The 19,633-nt window shown below is 38.1% G+C and overlaps 2 protein-coding genes across 2 annotated transcripts in view; one reads left to right on the forward strand and one right to left on the reverse strand.

The window, feature by feature from the left end:
* LOC114477622 (NACHT, LRR and PYD domains-containing protein 3-like) overlaps positions 1-19,633 on the reverse strand; it is a 425,926-nt gene that overhangs the window by 172,184 nt on the left and 234,109 nt on the right. The window lies entirely within an intron of this gene.
* znf385d (zinc finger protein 385D) overlaps positions 1-19,633 on the forward strand; it is a 117,423-nt gene that overhangs the window by 1,630 nt on the left and 96,160 nt on the right. Inside the window, exon 2 of the mRNA XM_028470052.1 lies at positions 17,338-17,444. Coding sequence (XP_028325853.1) covers positions 17,338-17,444 — 107 coding nt within the window. The remainder of the gene's footprint in view (positions 1-17,337; positions 17,445-19,633) is intronic.

Here is a 19,633-nt window from a genome sequence, read left to right on the forward strand (position 1 = left end):
AAATCTTGCAATTTTTCCTCAAATTATTCCACAAAAAATAAATAAATAAAAATCCAAGAACATTTAAATATCCGTCTGTTATTACTTAGATATTGTTGATGTCTTTCATACTTTATTTTTACACAGAAGTCAAGGACACATCAAAGCGATAAACAAATGCCTCTGATGAAGACTGGAAGTTGACAGTTGAAACGTGTCAGGAGATCAAAGTGAATTATTTAAACAAATAATTATTATTTTTTTTTAATTCTGCAATTTTTCTCAAAATATTTTACAAAATCTTCCCAAATTAAAATGGACTTGATTTATATCTTTATCCCTACACTGAGGTAGTGAAGCAGCTGCTATGCTGGGAGCAACTTAGGGTTCAATGTCTTGACACACAGACAGGTACAGACTGGGATTGAACCCCCAACCTCTTGATCAGAGGATGACCCCCTCTACCACCGGAGCCATTAAAGATGCAGTCTGCAACTCTTACATAACTGACTTTTTATCAGCTTTACATGAAAAAAACAGACTCATTGAGCCCCGCCCCCTGCTTCTCCTGCAGCTTTTGGCAGATTGCCAGAATGCATCACGACCGAGCAAAAAGAACCAATCAGAGCCAGGATTGTGTTTGATGGACTGTCTCACAGTCCCCGCCCCTTTCCCAGAGCTAGAGCGCCATCTTTTTTACAGTGTATGGTCTGGAGGAGTAGAAGATGGAATTGGTGACTTTCCTGCTTGAAAGGTAATTACTGCTGTTTGATTTACATTATGTTTGATGTTTGATAATTGTTACACTAGAACTCTGTAGTGCATGTGTTGTGTGTGTGCGCAGCAGCCTCCGTTTGGCTGCTGTAAGTGACACTGTGCTGTTGCTGCTGCTGAGGTGTGTGCACATAGAGAGAGAGAAGCGCTGCAGTAATATGCTTTCAACAGAACATGTTATATTACTGTGACGTTGCTGTCTGGCTAACGTTAGCTTGTTAGCTCCTCTGAGGGAGGGACTTTGGAAAGTTTGGAGGCAGGGCAAGAGAGCAGCGGGAAAGGAGGGTTGTGAGAGTTGCAGACTGTACCTTTAAATAAAAAATGGTTAAAAAAAAAAGAATAAATCAAAGGACATTTATGTATCTGCCACTAATTGCTTAGATACTGTTGATGTCTTCCATACTTTATGCTAAATTTATAACTGGAAGTGCAAACTTGGGCTCATTAATGTTGAAATTACTGCCTAAAAACCCACTTGTGATGGAACTGATCTGTAGTTTGACACCCCTGAATCTGTTTTACTATTAATGAAATGTTGATTTTCTCTGTAACCTTTGGAAGAATGTGTAGAAGTATCACAGAGAGGATTTTGTGTTAAAGACACCTACCTGTGGACGGTGTGGGGCTGTGTGGGCCTGTGCTGGTCCTGGTGTGGGCGTGGTCGTTCCCTGTTGCAGCGGGGTGGGCTGCTCAGGGCTGCCATGCGGCAGGGGTTGCCCCCGGTCAGCTGCGAGGTGAGGCTGGTGCCCCGCCATGCTCTGTGGGGTCGGGGCGTCCCTGGGGCCCGTAGTGCCGTGTGCCATCTACGACATCTACCCTCTCCGGTGTCTCGCTGTATGGGCGAGCCGGGATCACACCGGACAGGACTCCTACATGGACCGGGTCTCAAACATTGTTAGGGAGGTGTGCAAAGCTACAACGGTGCACTGGGGACACCATATACATAAAGCTGCTACGACCATTCACTGGTGGATATCACGCTTATGCTGTTTTGTGTGGATGGAGTTATTTTTAAAACAATGATTATGTGGACGGAGGAGGGTGGATATATGTTTATAAAAGTACACAGTTACATGTGAACAAGTCCTTAGTCTGAAATATTGGAGAAGTGGTTGTTTGAAGATGAAACAATTACATGAACGAAGAAAAATAAAGTTATTGCTAATCATCCTTTGTTATGTTTCCCGCTAGTTAAAGTAAAATGATCAGAAGTGACACAGTTTAGAGTTTTGTGTGGTGCAGAGAAGGATCTTTGAGACGAGCATGCACAGCTGTTACAGTAAATCCTACACCTGAACAATATCTCTCTCTTTCTGTTTGGTGTAATCGCTACATGCTAATGTTAACCAACACCTCTCGGCCTGTTTGGTCACATTTCATCTGAACGTATGAGAGAGCAAAGCCTGTGTTTGTTGAATCTGTCCCTGAGCTGAAAGCATGTTCCAGTTAAACAGCGAGCGTCATTAATCTTTAAGAAGAAACGATCCATGCACTCAGGTCTGCTCTGGTAAACACTGAACCAACACGTGCATTTCCTGCACTCCTCATTGCTTTTACCTTCCACGGTGCAGCTTTGAAATGAATCCCCCAAAAACATGAACTCATTTACAGTTGAAGCACAGAATTTGTTCCGGGCCAGGCAATTATCATAATCAAAACAAGACAGCAGCTGTTAGCGTTTAGTAAAAATTAAATTATTAAGACAAAGATACACATAATGGGCCTGAACAGCATGAACAATGATTAATTTGCTCCATCAGTGAAAAACTAATGTTTAAAAATGACATTTTCGCATTGACTAATTCTTCACAAAAGAGCAAAATTGACGGAACTTCCAGCACCTCATCTTCTGTTCTCCATTGTCTGAGACATTCACTGAGCACGTCATCTGTTGGAGCCTTGTCCTTGATGTACTTATGGATCTTGGATGTTTCATCCTGGATAGTGGCTCTCACACTCACTAGTCCTCGGCCTCCTTCCTTACGGCTAGCGTACGGTCTCAGGGTGCTGGATTTGGGGTGGAACCCTCCGTGCATGGTTAGGAGCTTTTGTGTCTTAACATCTGTGGTCTGTATCTCATCCTTTGGCCAGCTTATTATTCCTGCAGGGTATCTGATTACTGGAAGGGCGTAGCTGTTTATTGCCCAGGACTTGTTCTTGCCATTGAGCTGGCTTCTTAGGACATGCCTTACTCGTTGGAGGTATTTGGCTGTAGCCGCTTTTCTTGTCACCTCTTCAAGGTTGCCATTTGCTTGTGGGATTCTGAGGTACTAGTAACTGTCCGCAATGTCGGCTATTGTTCCTTCTGGGAGTGAGACCCCTTCTGTGTGGACTACCTTCCCTCTCTTAGTCACCATCCAACCACATTTCTCTAGTCCGAATGACATCCCAATGTCTGTGCTGTAGATCCGGGTGGTATGGATGTATATATATATTTATTCATTTTTTTAACCATGACTTTTATTCCCACAAGAGGGGGTAACACAAACAATGTAATGTAACATCTCACATCAGGGAAGACTTTTCTCAACACCTGCCTTTTCAACCTTTAGTCAGTCAACTATTTTTGTAGTGCACAGTACTGCCAAACAAAGTAGCAGCACACCATGCATACAGTGACGCGATAAAGTGCCTTTAAAGGAATGCAATACTTCAACAGAAACCAAAGTGCTTTTTAGAAATAAAACAAAACATTAGATTCAAAACTAGAAAAGCACTCAGAGAGCGCAGACCTCCGCCAAGCAGCTCAAGCTCAGCCAACACACTCCGCTCATGGAAACACGGTAAACCATGACTATCTGTCAACATTGAGTTGCATTACCATGACTATCTGTCAACATTGAGCTGTTACCTGACTACCTGTCAACATTGAGCTGGTGACTCTGAGAGAACCTATGACATCATCACAAGTTCCACAGTGTGTATGGGAAAATTAATGGGATATATATATTTCCTTTGGTAGCCAGAACGTCACCAAAATCACCTGTTCCTCGTCCCATTTATCAATTTTCCTGAAAATTTCATCCAAATCTCTTCATAATTTTTGAAGTTCTTGCTAACTGACAGACTAACAGACTGACAGACAGATTGACAGATAAACAGAGGGTAAAACATAAACTTACCGCTATTCGCTCCTGCTTCACTCTTGGCAGAGGTAACAACATAGAAATGATGAACTAAGTCTTTGGCTTCAACCTAACAAATAAACATATATGTAAACAATGTAGAGGAGGTGCTCCAACATGATTACTTTCTACGTTGAAGAAGCCTGGACACAGAGGTCGCTGGAGGACAGCTGTGAGAGTAGGGGGAGTGTGTCTGTCCTACCCCACCAGTAGACAGGCTCATGGTCAGTAGAGATAGTCTTTGGAGTTGTCTTTCTTCTTCTACAAGTGCAGATGCTGGTTTCAGATGCTGAAATACAAAGTCATAACATGTTTTTGTTGTCGCGTTTATTGCTTTTTGCTGCAACACAGCGTAAGATCACAAAAAGATGTCTGACTTACATCATCGTCCTGAGCCTCAACCCCAGTCATCATCACATCTGGCTGTAGATCCTTCACAGTGGCCACGGTTATTCTGAATTGAGGTTTACATGGAAAACCAGTTAATTCAGCTTATAGGTCTGGGTGTTGGGAAGGGTTCTGATTGGACAGACAGAGAACGTAATGATTACGACTACATGAAAACTGTTTTCTCTTTTATTTTTATTGTATAGTTGTGAAGCAGCAGGTCGACAATAACAAACGGTTTCACTTTGCTCTGCGGAGCAGCAGGAGATAAAGCAGCAGAGAAGCAAGATAGAAGTCCATACTTTGGTCAATCAAAGCCAGCGGTTAATACAACAGCTGTTCTACCTCCAGTACACAGGACAATGAGTGAAAAATAACTTTATAATGATCATCATTAGTGAAGCTCTGGTGCTTCATGCCTTCATTAAAGGGGACATATCATGGTTTTAAATCCTTCCTTTTTAGATATAAATCATACAGTTATGGTCTATATAAAGCAGAACTGCACTGCTTGGGTCTGAATCCCTCATTATTATAGCTCCACCCCTTTTCTACCCCTTTTCTGATGTGCTTCTAAGAGCAACTCGTTTTGGTGCGGTCTCTTTAAATGCAAATGAGACACTTCATACCCCGCCCCCTCTCTAGGTTCAACTCCACCCTGCTCTGCCATTTTTGTAGTTTGATAGAAGAGATATGGCTATGTAGCGGCGCAGGAAAAGTTTATTCACACGTTATTTACACAATGTCAACAACGTTAGACTTGTCCATCCAGTCTTACATGTTCCAGCCAGAGTCTGACCCAGCGGAGTGAGATGAAAATGAAGATGATGAACCTGCAGAACCCTAACAAGTGAGCTAACACAAGCACCGAGCTAACGCTAGCGCCAAGCGAATGTCACAAAATGCATTTTAATACAGTCTTTTCAAAGACAAAAACGGCAAAATGAAATGACTAATGAAAACTTTAGACTTAAATTAAATCACGTAGGCCATATCATCAAGGATCTAAAACGAGCACACAGCGCTAACATATAAAGACGGTGCAACTGCTAATGCTAACAAAACAATGACAGGGACGTCTTATCATCACACTTTTTAGCGTTATTTACAGCTTACCGAAGTGCTCTGTTCATCGTCTCCAAAGATAGAAGGAATTGAACCCTCAATCAGACAAAGTCTTTCTGTAAATCCTTCTTTACATAAAAATGACCTTACCCACAGATGTGGTACATTTCTATAAAAAATAAAACTCAACCAGACACTTTGAAAAGGTTCTGATGCTGGGAGACGTTGTAATGAAGCGTGTGGGTTACTACATCCAACAACCCAACATTTTGACTTATCCTCTCGTAACTTCTGCATCCTGGAGCTTGGACTACAAAATAAAAGCGAGAAATAAAAATGGCGGATTGCTCGAAGTGTTGGGCCTGGAGTCGATGTACTACTGTTCTGTTTGCTGACGTCTGTGTGTGTGTGTGTGTGTGTGTGTGATAAGTCCGTGTAAATGTCCACTCTTCATTATATCCATGTCTTCTAAGGCTCTTCTTAAATAGTCTCGGTTCCTGGATTATGTCGTCACCAGTGCGTCATCCCAACAAGTCGCGCTGAGCGACCGGAATTAACTTAAGGCGGAATTGAGTGTTTATAAGAAAGAGGAGTTATTTCATTCAGAATTAAAAATGGAATAAACCAGCCTTCTAATTCAGATTTCAATTTAATCTGGATTTAAATTTGCATTAGGAATTAAGTGTTTACAAGGCATTAAAGCTCCCATGTAAATGTGGCCAATGAACCTATTAGTGATCCTGTGATATTCCTGTGTTTTCTGCCGTCATGTTCATTTGCCCTTGTTTGGCGATGGTAAATGGGTTTAGCGGACCTGTCGGGGCTACTGCTTAATTAGTTTAGTTTATTTGAGCTGTTTACATTCATTTACTTACAGTAATCACATCATTACACAGTAATGGAAGCTCAAAAGGAGAAGGCTGAAGCAAGGAAGCTTATGTGAGCCTAGCACTGTATTCATATTCTCAGTATTCATATATTCACATTTCTATTACTATTGGGAACTCAACCAACAACAACTGCATCTCACAAATTACATCACATTTAGAAAGTTACAGTAAAAGTTCAAGTACACCATTTTCATACCCAGCACACACAACCACGTGCATGTACCTGTTTATGAATTACAATTTTTTATTTTTTTATCACAGTTGCATTTTCAACCATACAAACAACATGGTAAAAGCTTATAGCCATATTCCTCATCAAGCGTATATTGTCACAAGCTTATAAGATTACTGTACATTGTTTGAGTTATTGTTGTGAAGGATAACATTAACACAGCATACTACATATTGCTAGACTGTACTAAGCAGGAATACAAGAATGTTTTATGTATTAATTGAATAAAACATTATCAAAAGTCAGTATGTGAGTGGTAAGTTGATTATTCAGTAGGCTTACATCACTTTATTTATTTTACGGATTGTTGGTGACAGTAGATGTATCAGCATGATATGATTCTATTATCCTATACTCATTTAGTTGTCCTCGACGTTATTTACATTTAGAGACATCACATAATAACAAAGCAAAGTTAATAACTATAGACTTAAACACGTACTTCTACAATGACTTTCTGTTGGCGGAGATTGAGCTGGGAGGTTGCACCGCAGACGTAGCGCTAACGTTAGCCGCTCAGCTTAAGCAGTCAAAAACACAGCTGTTTTTCAGCTTTATTCCGTGCTTACCTTTGAAGTGCTACATTAGGTTTTTGGTGGTATCAAAAAATACTGGCTCTCAGTATGCATTCTTAGTCATTAGTGTGTCAAGACTCGACTCTTTAACCTGTGAGTCTTTATGAAGTGAGCAGCTGTGTTTGGAGCTTCTGTGGGTTTGAACTGTGACATGATCTGAGATAAACAAACTGCAAATGCTACATTTTTACTGTATATTTTACAAACTTTATTTTTGAAATACTTCTATTGATTTTATTTACATTTTTAAAATACATTTCAAATTAACTGTTAAGTGTTACTGCTTTGATATTATTATTGTATTTTAATATTATGCACATATTTAATAATTGTAAAAGTTTGAATATTAAAATCTGATTATTTACAAATATAACCCCCCCATGGGTGGAGGAGGAGAGAGAGCAGCATTAAAACACAACCTCAAAGACAACGCTCTACATCCCAGTTTACATGCTGTGTGATGCACAGTCATGCTATCATGCTAGTTAGCTGCGCTTAAAAACAGGCCACCGTGAGACTGAAATGTACATTTTATTACAGGCTGTTAAACTGAAGTCATACATGCTAAATACATTTAATGGAGTTCACTATTGTCATTCATTTCATAATAATACACATATACATAATTGTGAGATTTGACGTTCAGTCATTTGCTAAACGTGCTAAAGCTAACATTAGCCCACCTGTTTTACAATGAAAAATATGGGGGAAAGGTGAGATATTGTCCCATAAAATTCTGTCATATTGGGTCAGATTTTGTGCGAGAATCCACATTTCTGTTGTCACGGTCTGAGTTTACCTCCGTGCTGAGATTATAACCCTAACATAACCCAATAAACAATAAAACACATGTTCGTTCACTTTGAAAACAAAAATAACAAAAATGATTTTTTTTTTTTTAGCAAAAACTCATGTACAATCTCAGTATGATGTGAACTCAGTACGTGACACCGTCTCTCTGTCATCTGTTTACGAAGGCAAATTGTGTGTAAATTAGATGCGTTCAGGGTCCCTGGGAAACACGGACATTTTAATGAGTTTGTAAAATCCGGCTGGATGGTCCGGACCAGATATTTTCGCAGAACAAGCATGTAAGAATTTAATCAGTTTAAAAAACTTATGTGAATAACTTTTACCATTTACAGCAAAATTTGTGAAATTTGTGATATCTTTTTCTCGTAAAAATATCATATCAATGTTAAATCTAAATCTAAACGTTAAATATTCAATCTAAATGTTAAAATGTAAAAATAAATGTTAACTCTAACTGTTAAATCTAAATGTTAACTCTAAATGTAAATGTTAAATAGTAAATCTAAATGTTAACTCTAAATGTAAATGTTAAATAGTAAATCTAAATGTTAACTCTAAATGTAAATGTTAAATAGTAAATCTAAATGTAAATATTATATCTAAATCTAAATGTTAAATCTAATCGTTAAATCTAAATGTAAATGTTAAATATTAAATCTAAATGTAAATATTATATCTAAATCTAAATGTTAAATCTAAATGTTAACTCTAAATGTAAATGTTACATTTAAATCTAAATGTTTACTCTAACTGTAAATGTTACATTTAAATGTAAATGTTACATTTAAATCTATATGTAAATGTTACATTTAAATCTATATGTAAATGTTAAATTTAAATGTAAATGTTAAATCTAAATGTTAAATCTAAATGTTACATTTAAATCTAATTGTTAAATCTAATTGTTAAATGTAAATCTTAAATGTAAATCTTAAATGTTAAATATAAATGTTAACATTAAGATTTGGATTTAATATTTAGAATTTGATTTTATATTTAACATTTATGTTTAACATTGACATATTTTTATGAGAAAACAACATAAAATATTTCACAAATATTGCTTTAAATCTGGTAAAAAAGTAACAAAGAAATATTCTCATACGTTTTTTAAACATAATTTGTTTTTAAATGTTGCAAGAAGTTGCTGTTTATTTTTTTTTAGCATGCATAACTTTACAACTGGTAAATGTGGGAGAATGTAGACTTGTCCTACATTTAATAGATAATAAGTTTACCTAAAAATGATTTGTTTAAAGTGTAAAGTCAGACCTCCTCACGTTTTCTCTCCGTCACCGTAAGCTAAACTTTAGCGTTTGACAGCCGAGCTGTGGGAAGGCGTTTTGTCCTCCCCCTCCCCCTCCCCTACTCCCCCCCACGCCTGTGTTCATTGATGGCAGCGCAGCATTCTGGGCTCAGGGGTCAAAGGTCACTTCACCCTCTGCTGCTGACGACTGGAATGTGTGTGTGAGTCCGGACGCGTCGGAGGAATGTGTGTGTGCGGTCGCACTAAGGAGAGTGTTTACTCTCTGTGGAAGACTTTTGTTACTTTGATCATCAAAGCTTTTAATTTAAAGGATGTGATTAGTAATCAGAGGTTTGTGGTTCACCACAGTGTGTGTGTGTGTGTGTGTGTGCGTGCGTGCGTGTTAGGCTTCAATCTGCACAGACAAACTGAACAGACATTGTTACTTAAACCTATTTTTCTATTGATTTAAAAAAAAAAAATGAATAAAGTTTTTGTGTTTTGACAGAGAATCGCTTCCTGAAGATGTAGACAGAGTGGAGTGGTTTTGTTTTTTGTGTTTCTTCTCCAGTGATTGGTTTGACTCCATGTTTGTTCTGGTTTGTTCCCAGTGATATCTCCTCACTCCACCACACATTCACATATTCAAGTGTGAACTCTAAAATAAAAATCAGCCATTGTTTTGCTGCAACTCTGAGTGAGCACAGCAGAAATATGTTAGACTGGGGGGCACATTGGCCACGTTTACATGGGAGCTTTAATTCTTCTTTAATTCAGAATAAAAGTTCAATCCTCTTTAAACTGACCTTGTAAACACTTAAATCCTAATGCAAATTTAATTCCAAATTAAATTTAAATCCGAATTAGAAGGCTGGTTTATTCAGATTTTAATTCCAAATTAAATAATTTCTCTTTCTTGTAAACAATTAATTCCGCTTTAAGTTAATTTCGGTCATTCTGCGCATGCGACTTGCCGCGATGACGCGGTGGTGACGACCAGTGACGTGCAGTCAGTCCCGGCAAGGTAGGCAGTGCCTACCCAAGGGTGCATTGATATTTTGATTATTTGTTTTAATTATAATAAAATTATAAATGATTTATTTTTCAATTTCCGATAGCCTACAATACCTATAGGTTTGAAAGGGTCACCATTTTGAGCTTTTCATAGCCCAAATTACTGAACATCGCTATTTCCTAACCTCTGTAAGGCAGGATGAGGCCACACCCCTTCTGAAAGGTATGTTGTTGCTCTGCCTCTGTTCCCATAGTGTTTTTATGTGTTTGTACATGTGCAGTCAGTTCCCCAAGATGACAACCATTTACTTCCAAAGACAGCTTTCTACGCTGCCTTTGGAATTAAACGCGCTATATTAAATGTTATACGTAAGTTCGTCCTGCCTACCCTACCCTAGGGGTCGCGGCACGTCACTGGTGACGACATAGTCCAAGATGGCTGCCCGGACTAGAGCCGAGACTTTTTATTTATTAAGAGCCTTAGAAGACATGGATAGAATGATTGGATGGACAGAAGGCATAAACTTGCAGACATTCACGCTGACTTATTACACACACATGGACGTCTGCAAACAGAACAGGCTTCATTGAGGCATGAAGCACCAGAGCTTCATTATAAAGTTATTTTTCACTCATTTTCCTGTGTAGTGGAGGTAGAACAGCTGTTGTATTAACCGCTGGCTTTGATTGACCAAAGTATGAACTTCTATTTTGCTTTTCTGCTGCTCTATCTCCTGCTGCTCCGCAGAGCAAAGTGAAACCGTGTGTTAATATTGAGCTGTTGCTTCAAAACTACAATTAAAATAAAAGTGAAAACAGTTCTCATAATATAGTCTTCTATATGTTGTAGCCGAAAAAAGGGTTTGTTGTGTGTTTTTCCCAATAAACGTGAATACGTCACATTCTCCCCCTGTCCAATCAGAACCCTTCCTAGCCCCCAGACCTAAAGTGGAATAAAAAAAACCCAAATAAACGGGTTTTCCATGTAAACCTCAATTTGAAATTACTATTTCCATGTAAACATGAAGCAGAACACTTTAATTCTGAATCATTTAATTTGGAAGAACTCATTTAAATGTGTATGTACACATATTGTATGCATATTCCCGTCTGTCTCTGCGTGTGTGCTGCCAGAGTGGGCGTGTCTTTTCTGCTTCTCTGGCTTTGCCCATAAATCAAGGCATTTTTTAAAATTTTCCCCCCTAGTGGCACGTCAGCAGAAAGCAGGCGTTTAGTTCCTCTTTGAGTTCACTGGCAGAACAGTACGCAGCCAAAAACAGCGCCGCTGCATGGTTTTTTTTACTTATGCTGCGTTCACACCGGACACAGTGCAAATTTTCAAATGTGTCGCAGAAGCGCTATGGAAACACTTTTTCCGCTAATGAACATCGCAGAAAGTGACATACCTGGTCACATGACAACTCCTCTCCGAGTAAACATGACGCGGTACGTGTGGACAGAAGAGGACACCGGGACATTTCTTAACATTAGACTAAAATTATTACTGCCACATGAGACAAGTAACAACAACGGAATGTAGGATGTTATAAGGAGCGTAAAAACAATGTTCAATGGAAACACGTTCAAAACGCAATTATACTTTGTTGACAAATCTGTAATAAAAAACTCAGCTACCGTTTCCTGCAGGAGCTGCGCCAAATCCTTCTTGGTCCGGTCCCGGTAAAAAAAACTGGCCGTGTTGTAGAGCTCCGGGTGGCCATGATTATTTTCTCCTCCATGCTAAAATGGTGAAAAGACCAGTGTCCTTGTTTACGGTCTGACGTCATTGACGACAAAGACTTTGATTGGCTTTCGCGCCTGCGTGACACGGGAAACATGACACATGAAACATGAAACAAATTTTAAAGGTCTCTGAAGCATTTTGACTCGGTCTTGTCTCGACTCGGGATTTTCCCTCAAGACCGTTCGAGACCAGCACTAATTCCTGCTATTTTTAAACTTTTTTATAATGTGATAATAACACGGAGAAGAACGGGATAAAACAATCCTTTATTCATTCTTTAATCCACCCTGTATAATGACCACAACCTTCCTTAATGTGTGTGTGTGTGTGTGTGTGTGTGTGTGTGTGTGTGTGTGTGTGTGTGTGTGCGTGCGTGGCTACGGTTTCAGTTAGGACCGAGGAGTGCGAGGGAGATAGAAACTAATCACTGGTAAAAATCCCAGTAAAACTCCAGAAAACAATCACCAGTAATAAATATTATCTCCCTGGTAAAGACAGTAGCTCTAATAACTGATAAAATGATAAACTGATGATTTTACAGCCTGTACATCAGTATAGAGATGCATTTACTCCGCCTCTGGGTCCTAGTGCCTGCTGGCCGGTGAAGCCTGTTCCATTTACTGAGGTCCGTGTGTGTTTAATAAGTCTATGTGTGTCTGTGTGAAAGTCTGCATGTTTATGTCTCTGTCCATCCACTCTATTCATTATATTCATGTCTTTTAAGGCTCTTATTAAACAGTATCAGCTGTAGTCCAGGCCGCCGCCATCTTGGATTATGTTGTCACCAGCGCGTCATCGCCGTAGGTTGCACTAGCATAGAATGACTCAAATAACTGTAAAGATGTTTTATATTAGTCTATTTTCTTTTTAAAGTGGTGTTTTTTCTGTCTTTAGACTCCAATTACATTTATGTCTATAATATGTTCCCAACAATATAAACAGGTTCATAATATAATTATTATTTATAGTTTCTGTTTCCACTGTATCCAGAATAATAATAATAATTCTCAACAAGAACTATTGATTAATTTGTCACATGACTGTTCCAGGGTTTGTTTTATTTAGTTTCACATCTACCTGTAGATCTATGTTTTTTACACTGATGACAACTTGTTTGTAGTTTTATTTCAGAAAGTTTCACTTTTACAGTTACAGTTGGAAACCTTTGTTAATTGAATATCCTAGTTATATTACAGCAACCAAATTAAACTATATCAACTTAGTGAATTAATAAAAATAACCTGTGTAAAGGCTTTTTCAATGAAAAAATTATCTTGTGAAATCTGTGACCTGTTGACCTGCAAAACTCAAAGAATCAGAATCGAGAATCATTATTTCTTGGCAGAAATGCTTTTAAACACTTGCTGTACATTCAGCTGATATAAAAATCTTGTTTTCAAATATGTAGAATAATTGTGAATTTATCAGTAGCAGTAGTAGTTTTAATATTTTAGTTAATTTTTTGCAGGCACATTTTTTGTCCGTCAAATGTATTTAAAATAAACTAAAATTAAAGAGAGAATGTTATTTAACTGTTGAACCTTGTCATAATTTTATTTATTTATATATTTATTTAAATTGAAAAAAAAATGTTTATGGTCTTGGTCTTGACTCGGTCTCGGCTCCCGGAAGTCTTGGTCTTGTCTTGGTCTCGGTGCATTCTGGTCTCGGGCAAGTCTTGGTCTCAGATAGTGTGGTCTTGAACACAACAGTATTCTGAGGACAAAAAACAATTGTAATTTAAATGGAAATGGAAAAATTGCTGGTCAACTGAATTGCATTTGAACATGGGTAACTAAAAATGTAATGTGATTGACCCCAACCCTGCCAGGTAGTACTGAAGGAATACGGTCGGTACCTACTGTAAAGGAGTTCTGATATCCGTCCTGTACCCACATGAGAAACAGATGTCCTTGTTCTCTCTGACTGGAGAGAGAAGACAGAAAAAGTCCCGCCCTGTGCTTTTCCTCCTCTCTGCTCTGCTTCAGATGACGTTAGCTCTGTGTTTAGCGCAAACCGCTGCCTGGGGACCCAAACGTGGCAAAGCGTGTTTTGGCCTTGAGCTCCGTTGTTCTTTAATGTGCAGCAACAGAAAGAGAAAAAGAACTCCCTCTGCTTCTCATTAGCGCTGCTTTAATTCCTAATGTTCTGGAGCACTGTTACACTTTTCCTCCTCTTTTTTCCCCCACTGTGTTGAAATCATCCTTGTGCTGTTTCCAATTGGTGCTTAAAAGGCACTGGGCTGGCTCATGTGACCATAGAAGTGATGTATTTACTCTTGTTTTCCTAGAGATGTGTCGTAAGGTTCCACGTCCGCTGTTTGTGGCGACAAATTCAGGAGGAAAACATGTGTTCCTAGGAGATAAACATCTGCAAAATGACAAATGGACAACAGACATAATACTCACTGACAGAATCCTAACTTTTCATTGATTTATCAAATCAACAAATTCTGATCAAACCTGTAACCTAAAGACAAATATTCCTCATTATAATCTAATTGTATGAGGCCCAAAAAGAAAAGAAAAAAACAAAACACACATAAAAAAGACAAAATTAGACAAAGTGGCTGTCATGGTTAGTTGTGGGTATGGACCCAAATGCAGGGAAAGATGGAGGCAGGATGCAGGAATAGCGTTCTTGGAAAAAGTCCATGTTTATTAACCCAAACAAAAGTAACTTAAATCCAACGTGGAAGGAGGTACAGGGAACAAAACGCAGCAGGACACGAGGAGGAGAGACAACATACAAACACACAATGATCCCGCAGCCATACTGTGTCCAGACACTCAGCTAAATAGTGGAGGAGGCCTGATTGGGAATGGGCCACACCTGGGTGAAAACACGAGGGAGCTAATCATTCACCAGCCAAGCACACAGACATCACTGAGGGGTGGAGCCACAAACAGGAATCCCTGAAACACAGACGAGAGTTAACACAAACCAAATAAACAAAGACACAACAGTGGCAGAAAAATACACACATTTTGCTGGAAGCCCACTAACAGAGAGATATCCCAGATATACTTATCAAGCTTTGTCGAACAGGACCAGAAAATATCAACAAAAAAGCACAAAGCAGCATCCAAAATGCACTAAATAACTCAAATAACACACAAAATTACAAAAAATAGACAAAATATTAGCATAAACTAAACAAAAGCACGCAAAACAAAAACAATGGCTGAAAAAATACAAAAACAAAAACAATACACAAAGGGCCTATACTAATAATCTACTGTAGATTGGATTAATCTACGTTAGCTGGCTTGAACTAACCAATCATTCATTTTCAGATATGAGCTGGACTACGAACATCGATCACAACACGCTAATTTAAGACAAGTGATTTCACTCTTGGTACGTGTGCGTGCACATGAAAGGGGTGGAGATTGCAGCGTCTGACCAATCAATGGAGAGATCTGTCAGACTGAGTGTCTTCACAATGAACGGAGGAACAGTTCAACAAATATAGTTAATATAAATCCATGATGACAGTGAAGAGCAACAGTGAATTAATGCAGGAGGCAGAGCTTTTATACTCGCTCAGATCTGATCCACTTCATAACTTGGTACCAATCAGGTTGGTGAAGTTTAAAATGATGAGTAATTAAAATCCATAATTCAGACCAAAGACAAACAACCCTGTTGTTACAGAAAAGACAGGAATTAGAGAACTCAGGCAAAGATTTTTTATTTTATTAATCCACTGGATGATAAACAGACAGCGCTCCGCGTTTAAACTTTATTACAGCACACACGTGTTTCCATTCAAGTAGATCTATCACACACTGGGATGAGAACACATTGTGCATGTTCCTGCTGAGGTGGTCAGCGTATGAATGAATGAATGAATGAATGAATGAATGACATAATTAATGACTTCACTCGTCCGTGCATACAATCAACACAGGTTTCATCAGCTGACTGGAGATCAGTCCATTAAATATAAATCTATATCTTTCCTATAGGATGTCATCAGTAAATGAAAGGATTACATTTATAATAATAATCTTCTTTATAAACTCAGCTGTCAGATCTGCACCAACCAGGATCTTCTATCAATTTCTAAGATATCTGATTTGTCAGGAGGCGGGGCAGCGTTAATTGTCATAGTGATTAAGCTCCAGCGATGTTTGTAGTCCAGCACACACTGATTAAAGAGGTAATCTAGATTCATAGTATAGGACATACATGACTGTAAAAAAAAATCATGTAAAAATAATATACAAAATAGCAACAAAAACACAAAAAGATAATAAAAGCATGCAAAACAAAACTACAAAATGACTCACAAAACATACAAAATTATAGAAAATGTACAAAATGACAAGAAAAGGATATCAAAAGCACAAAAAGACAAAAAGATTCCAAAAACACACACAGAGCAACAAAATAATACACAAAATGACTCTTAAAAAAAACCATACAAATTCAAAAATATACAAAAGTAACAGAGAAACACACAAACTGTCGTTGTTTGTTAATGCTCTGATTCGTTGTTATTCTAATGCTGACATGAATGTTGATCATGATTATGAACAATCACACTGTGAAAACAGTTGCTCTTGTGTGTGTGTGTGTGTGTGTGTGTGTGTGTGTGTGTGTGTGTGTGTGTGTGTATAAAGCAGTAGTAATTGACAAAGGTGAAAGTTTCTCACGTTACTGTAACTGAATTGCTTTTATGGGTACTTGTACTCTTTTAAGTACTGTATATTTCTAAATCAGTTATTTTACTTGTACTTAAGTACTGTATGTTTTTAAAAGAAGTAAAGTAATTTATTACATTTCTACACCAAACCGTTACTGAGTGAATAATTATTTCTATCTATACTTAGAGCCTGATAATTTATTTATTTTGAATTAAATTCATTGGTGTTATTTTGTAAATTTTGACAAACCTTTTATTTTATACAGATGTATTTGTGGTAGATTGTGTCGCTTCCTTTATAAGTTTATACATGAGATGTTTACTGTATGTATGGGAACCATTACCAACAATAAACGTTGGGGGTGAAAGTAACTATAGTAACTTTTAATATTTAATTGAGCTACTTTTTACTTGTTCTTGAGTATTTTATGTACGACTTACTTGTACTTGTACTAACAGTATTTCTACTTGAGTAGAATATATCAGTACTCTTTGAGTGAGTTTTTCTCATTAGACCCGTTATTGTAGCACTCATTAATCAGCTGTGATGATAAATGATGAATATGAAACATTTCCACTATAACAGCTGCTCGTAGAGTTGGGAATCCTAATTAGAGAGTATATATAGAGTCTTTGAGAGACGTTGTCAGACTGTAATTTACACTCACTGCAGTCCTCCACACTTTCAGAAAGATTGAAACAGTCCAAATTGGGGATTTGGGGATTTTCTGTGCAAACACGTGACTTACGTTTTTCTCCATGAACTTGGCAGAAAGTCTTTGGGTGTGGATGTGATCACTTGGTGCTGCTCATGCTCAGTAGGCTGTTCTGATGTTCTACAGGTAACCTGATCCCCGCCCTGATGCGACCCCCGCTGGCCATGAAGCACTTTGTCCCCGTTCCATTGGACCCCGCCTCTGCTGTTAGACTCCTCCCACCATTCAATGCTGTGAGTCTTTGCTTGTTTTTTTTGTCTGCACATGCTGTCAAAGGTCAACACTACAAGAAGTGCAATCTTTTTTAGACAGCAATGCATTTTCTTGTTTTTAATGTTGGTTTGGTTCTTTGCATTAAATCTCCACACAGCTGCACTTTGTCATGTTGAGTTTGAGGAAGACACTTGCAGAGGTGAACGAAATGGATTATAACTGCTCACGTTACTGTAATTGTAATTGTAATTATGGACACTTGAACTTTCTAACCCTCCGGTTATCCTCAAATATAAAAATACAGAAATTGGTTAAAAGTTACAAATTATAGTGGCCAAAAACAAAAAGTGGCAGAAATGGGGGCAGGGTTTAGGTAATATAATTTAAAAAGTAGGAAGAATTAGTTTAAACTGGCAAATATTGGCGATTGCAAATCGTGAATGTGGCTAAATTGGCAAAAATAATCGTGAAATATAGTGAAAAGAGGTTAAAAATGACAATAATGGATCAACAAATGTGAAATTAAGTTGTTGGGGCAGAATAATTAGTTATGCTTAATAATATAATTACTTATATATTTTGATCCTTAAGCCTTGGGGTGTAACTTTTCATTGTGTGATTTCTCATGTCTTCAACTTTAACTTGTCTTCACTCTGGGTCAGAACAGCCTGTCCAAAGTTTCAAAACAACCACAAGGACAGACACACACACTCACATAGCACACCCCATACACATTCATTCATACACACAAACACATAGTTCGCACACACCTCCGTTTCCATAGCAACCAGATAACGAGGAGCGAACTGTTTTGACTCAAGGAGTAAAAACTGTCTCTCTTTCAATCTCCTGCCCTCCCTCCTTCTCTCTGTCTCTATCCCTATCTCTCGGGGGGGGAGGAGGGAGGGGGGGGAACTAAGGGGAGATATACGTGGCTTTAATATTGTGTCTCGTCACTCTGTCTTTGGATCGCCTGGCCAGGGGGTCACTATTTTTGTTTCCACTTTGTATTCTTTTATTTAGTTTAGAATAAAATCATTTTTTATTAAATCATCAATGCTTATCCTGGATTCCATCATTCAACCAGAGCAATGAATCATGTCTCAAATGAGGTCAACCGTAAATTCTGCCGTAACAATGTGGAAAAGTGGTGGACATGGTTTATAAGTGCTGAAAATGTCTTGAAAGTGGAAAAAAAATTGCAGAAAAGTCATTGAAATGTGATGGAGAAGTGTCAAAAATCGGAGTAATGTAGCAAAAATCTACCTATAAAAGCAAGAATTTTCTGTGTGTGTGTGTGTGTGTGTGTGTGGAGCGAATATCTTGTATATGTATGTTTGACCTGAAACTTTGTCAGCTTCCAACGACAGCGAGTGTGTGCATCTGTTATTTTGGAGTAATTTGGTGTGGCAAAACGTTCATTTAAATTTTAAAATCACAGCTCCCTCTAGATATTGAGCTCGCTACTTCCGGTTATGGGTTCATGACATCACTGTGTCTCAGTTTGTTTGGGTTTAAAACAGAAGGCCAATATTAAAAATTTTATTGTACTGCTAAAAGTTATCTAAGTTAATATTTCATGGTTATTTAAAATTGTTACTGTGATCCCAAACTTCCTTTAAATCGCGAGTCACAGACTCCACTTCCTCCTGTGTCATGCTATCGTTAGCGTCTCAAACACGGAGCTCTCTGAATAGATCATTTGGTGAGTCTTTTACAGACACGTTTCCCATTGTATAAACCATATAACTGCCTGTGTAATTTCTCACTAACGCGCTGTTTCACTAGAGTCGGTGTTGAACTCAATACTTCATTTGGAAAACTGCAGATTCACGGTGGTGCCGTGCATGAAAGTTAAGCTCTGACCACTCAGTTCAAATGTAAACAATGATTTTAGTCTTTAAAAAAAGACAGCCGAATTGTAGATAATACTTTAATTTACTTACTCACTCATGTAGTTTGGAGCTTTACATTTTGTTTTGTGCAGTTTTGTTACTTTTCTGATTGGCGCTACAATGTCTATGGAGTTCTGGTCATCAGCGTCTCAAACATTTCACGAACACACACACACACACACACGCACACACACACACACACACCATACACAGAAGGTATTTATAATAAAAATGTACTAAATGAGTAAAATAAAACAAAAAAGTATACAAAAAGTACACAAAACGACAACAGAAATGCACAGAAATATAAAGAA

The sequence above is a fragment of the Gouania willdenowi genome, chromosome 16 (genome assembly GCF_900634775.1).
Source record: "Gouania willdenowi chromosome 16, fGouWil2.1, whole genome shotgun sequence".
In the NCBI taxonomy this organism is placed as follows: Eukaryota; Metazoa; Chordata; class Actinopteri; order Blenniiformes; family Gobiesocidae; genus Gouania; species Gouania willdenowi.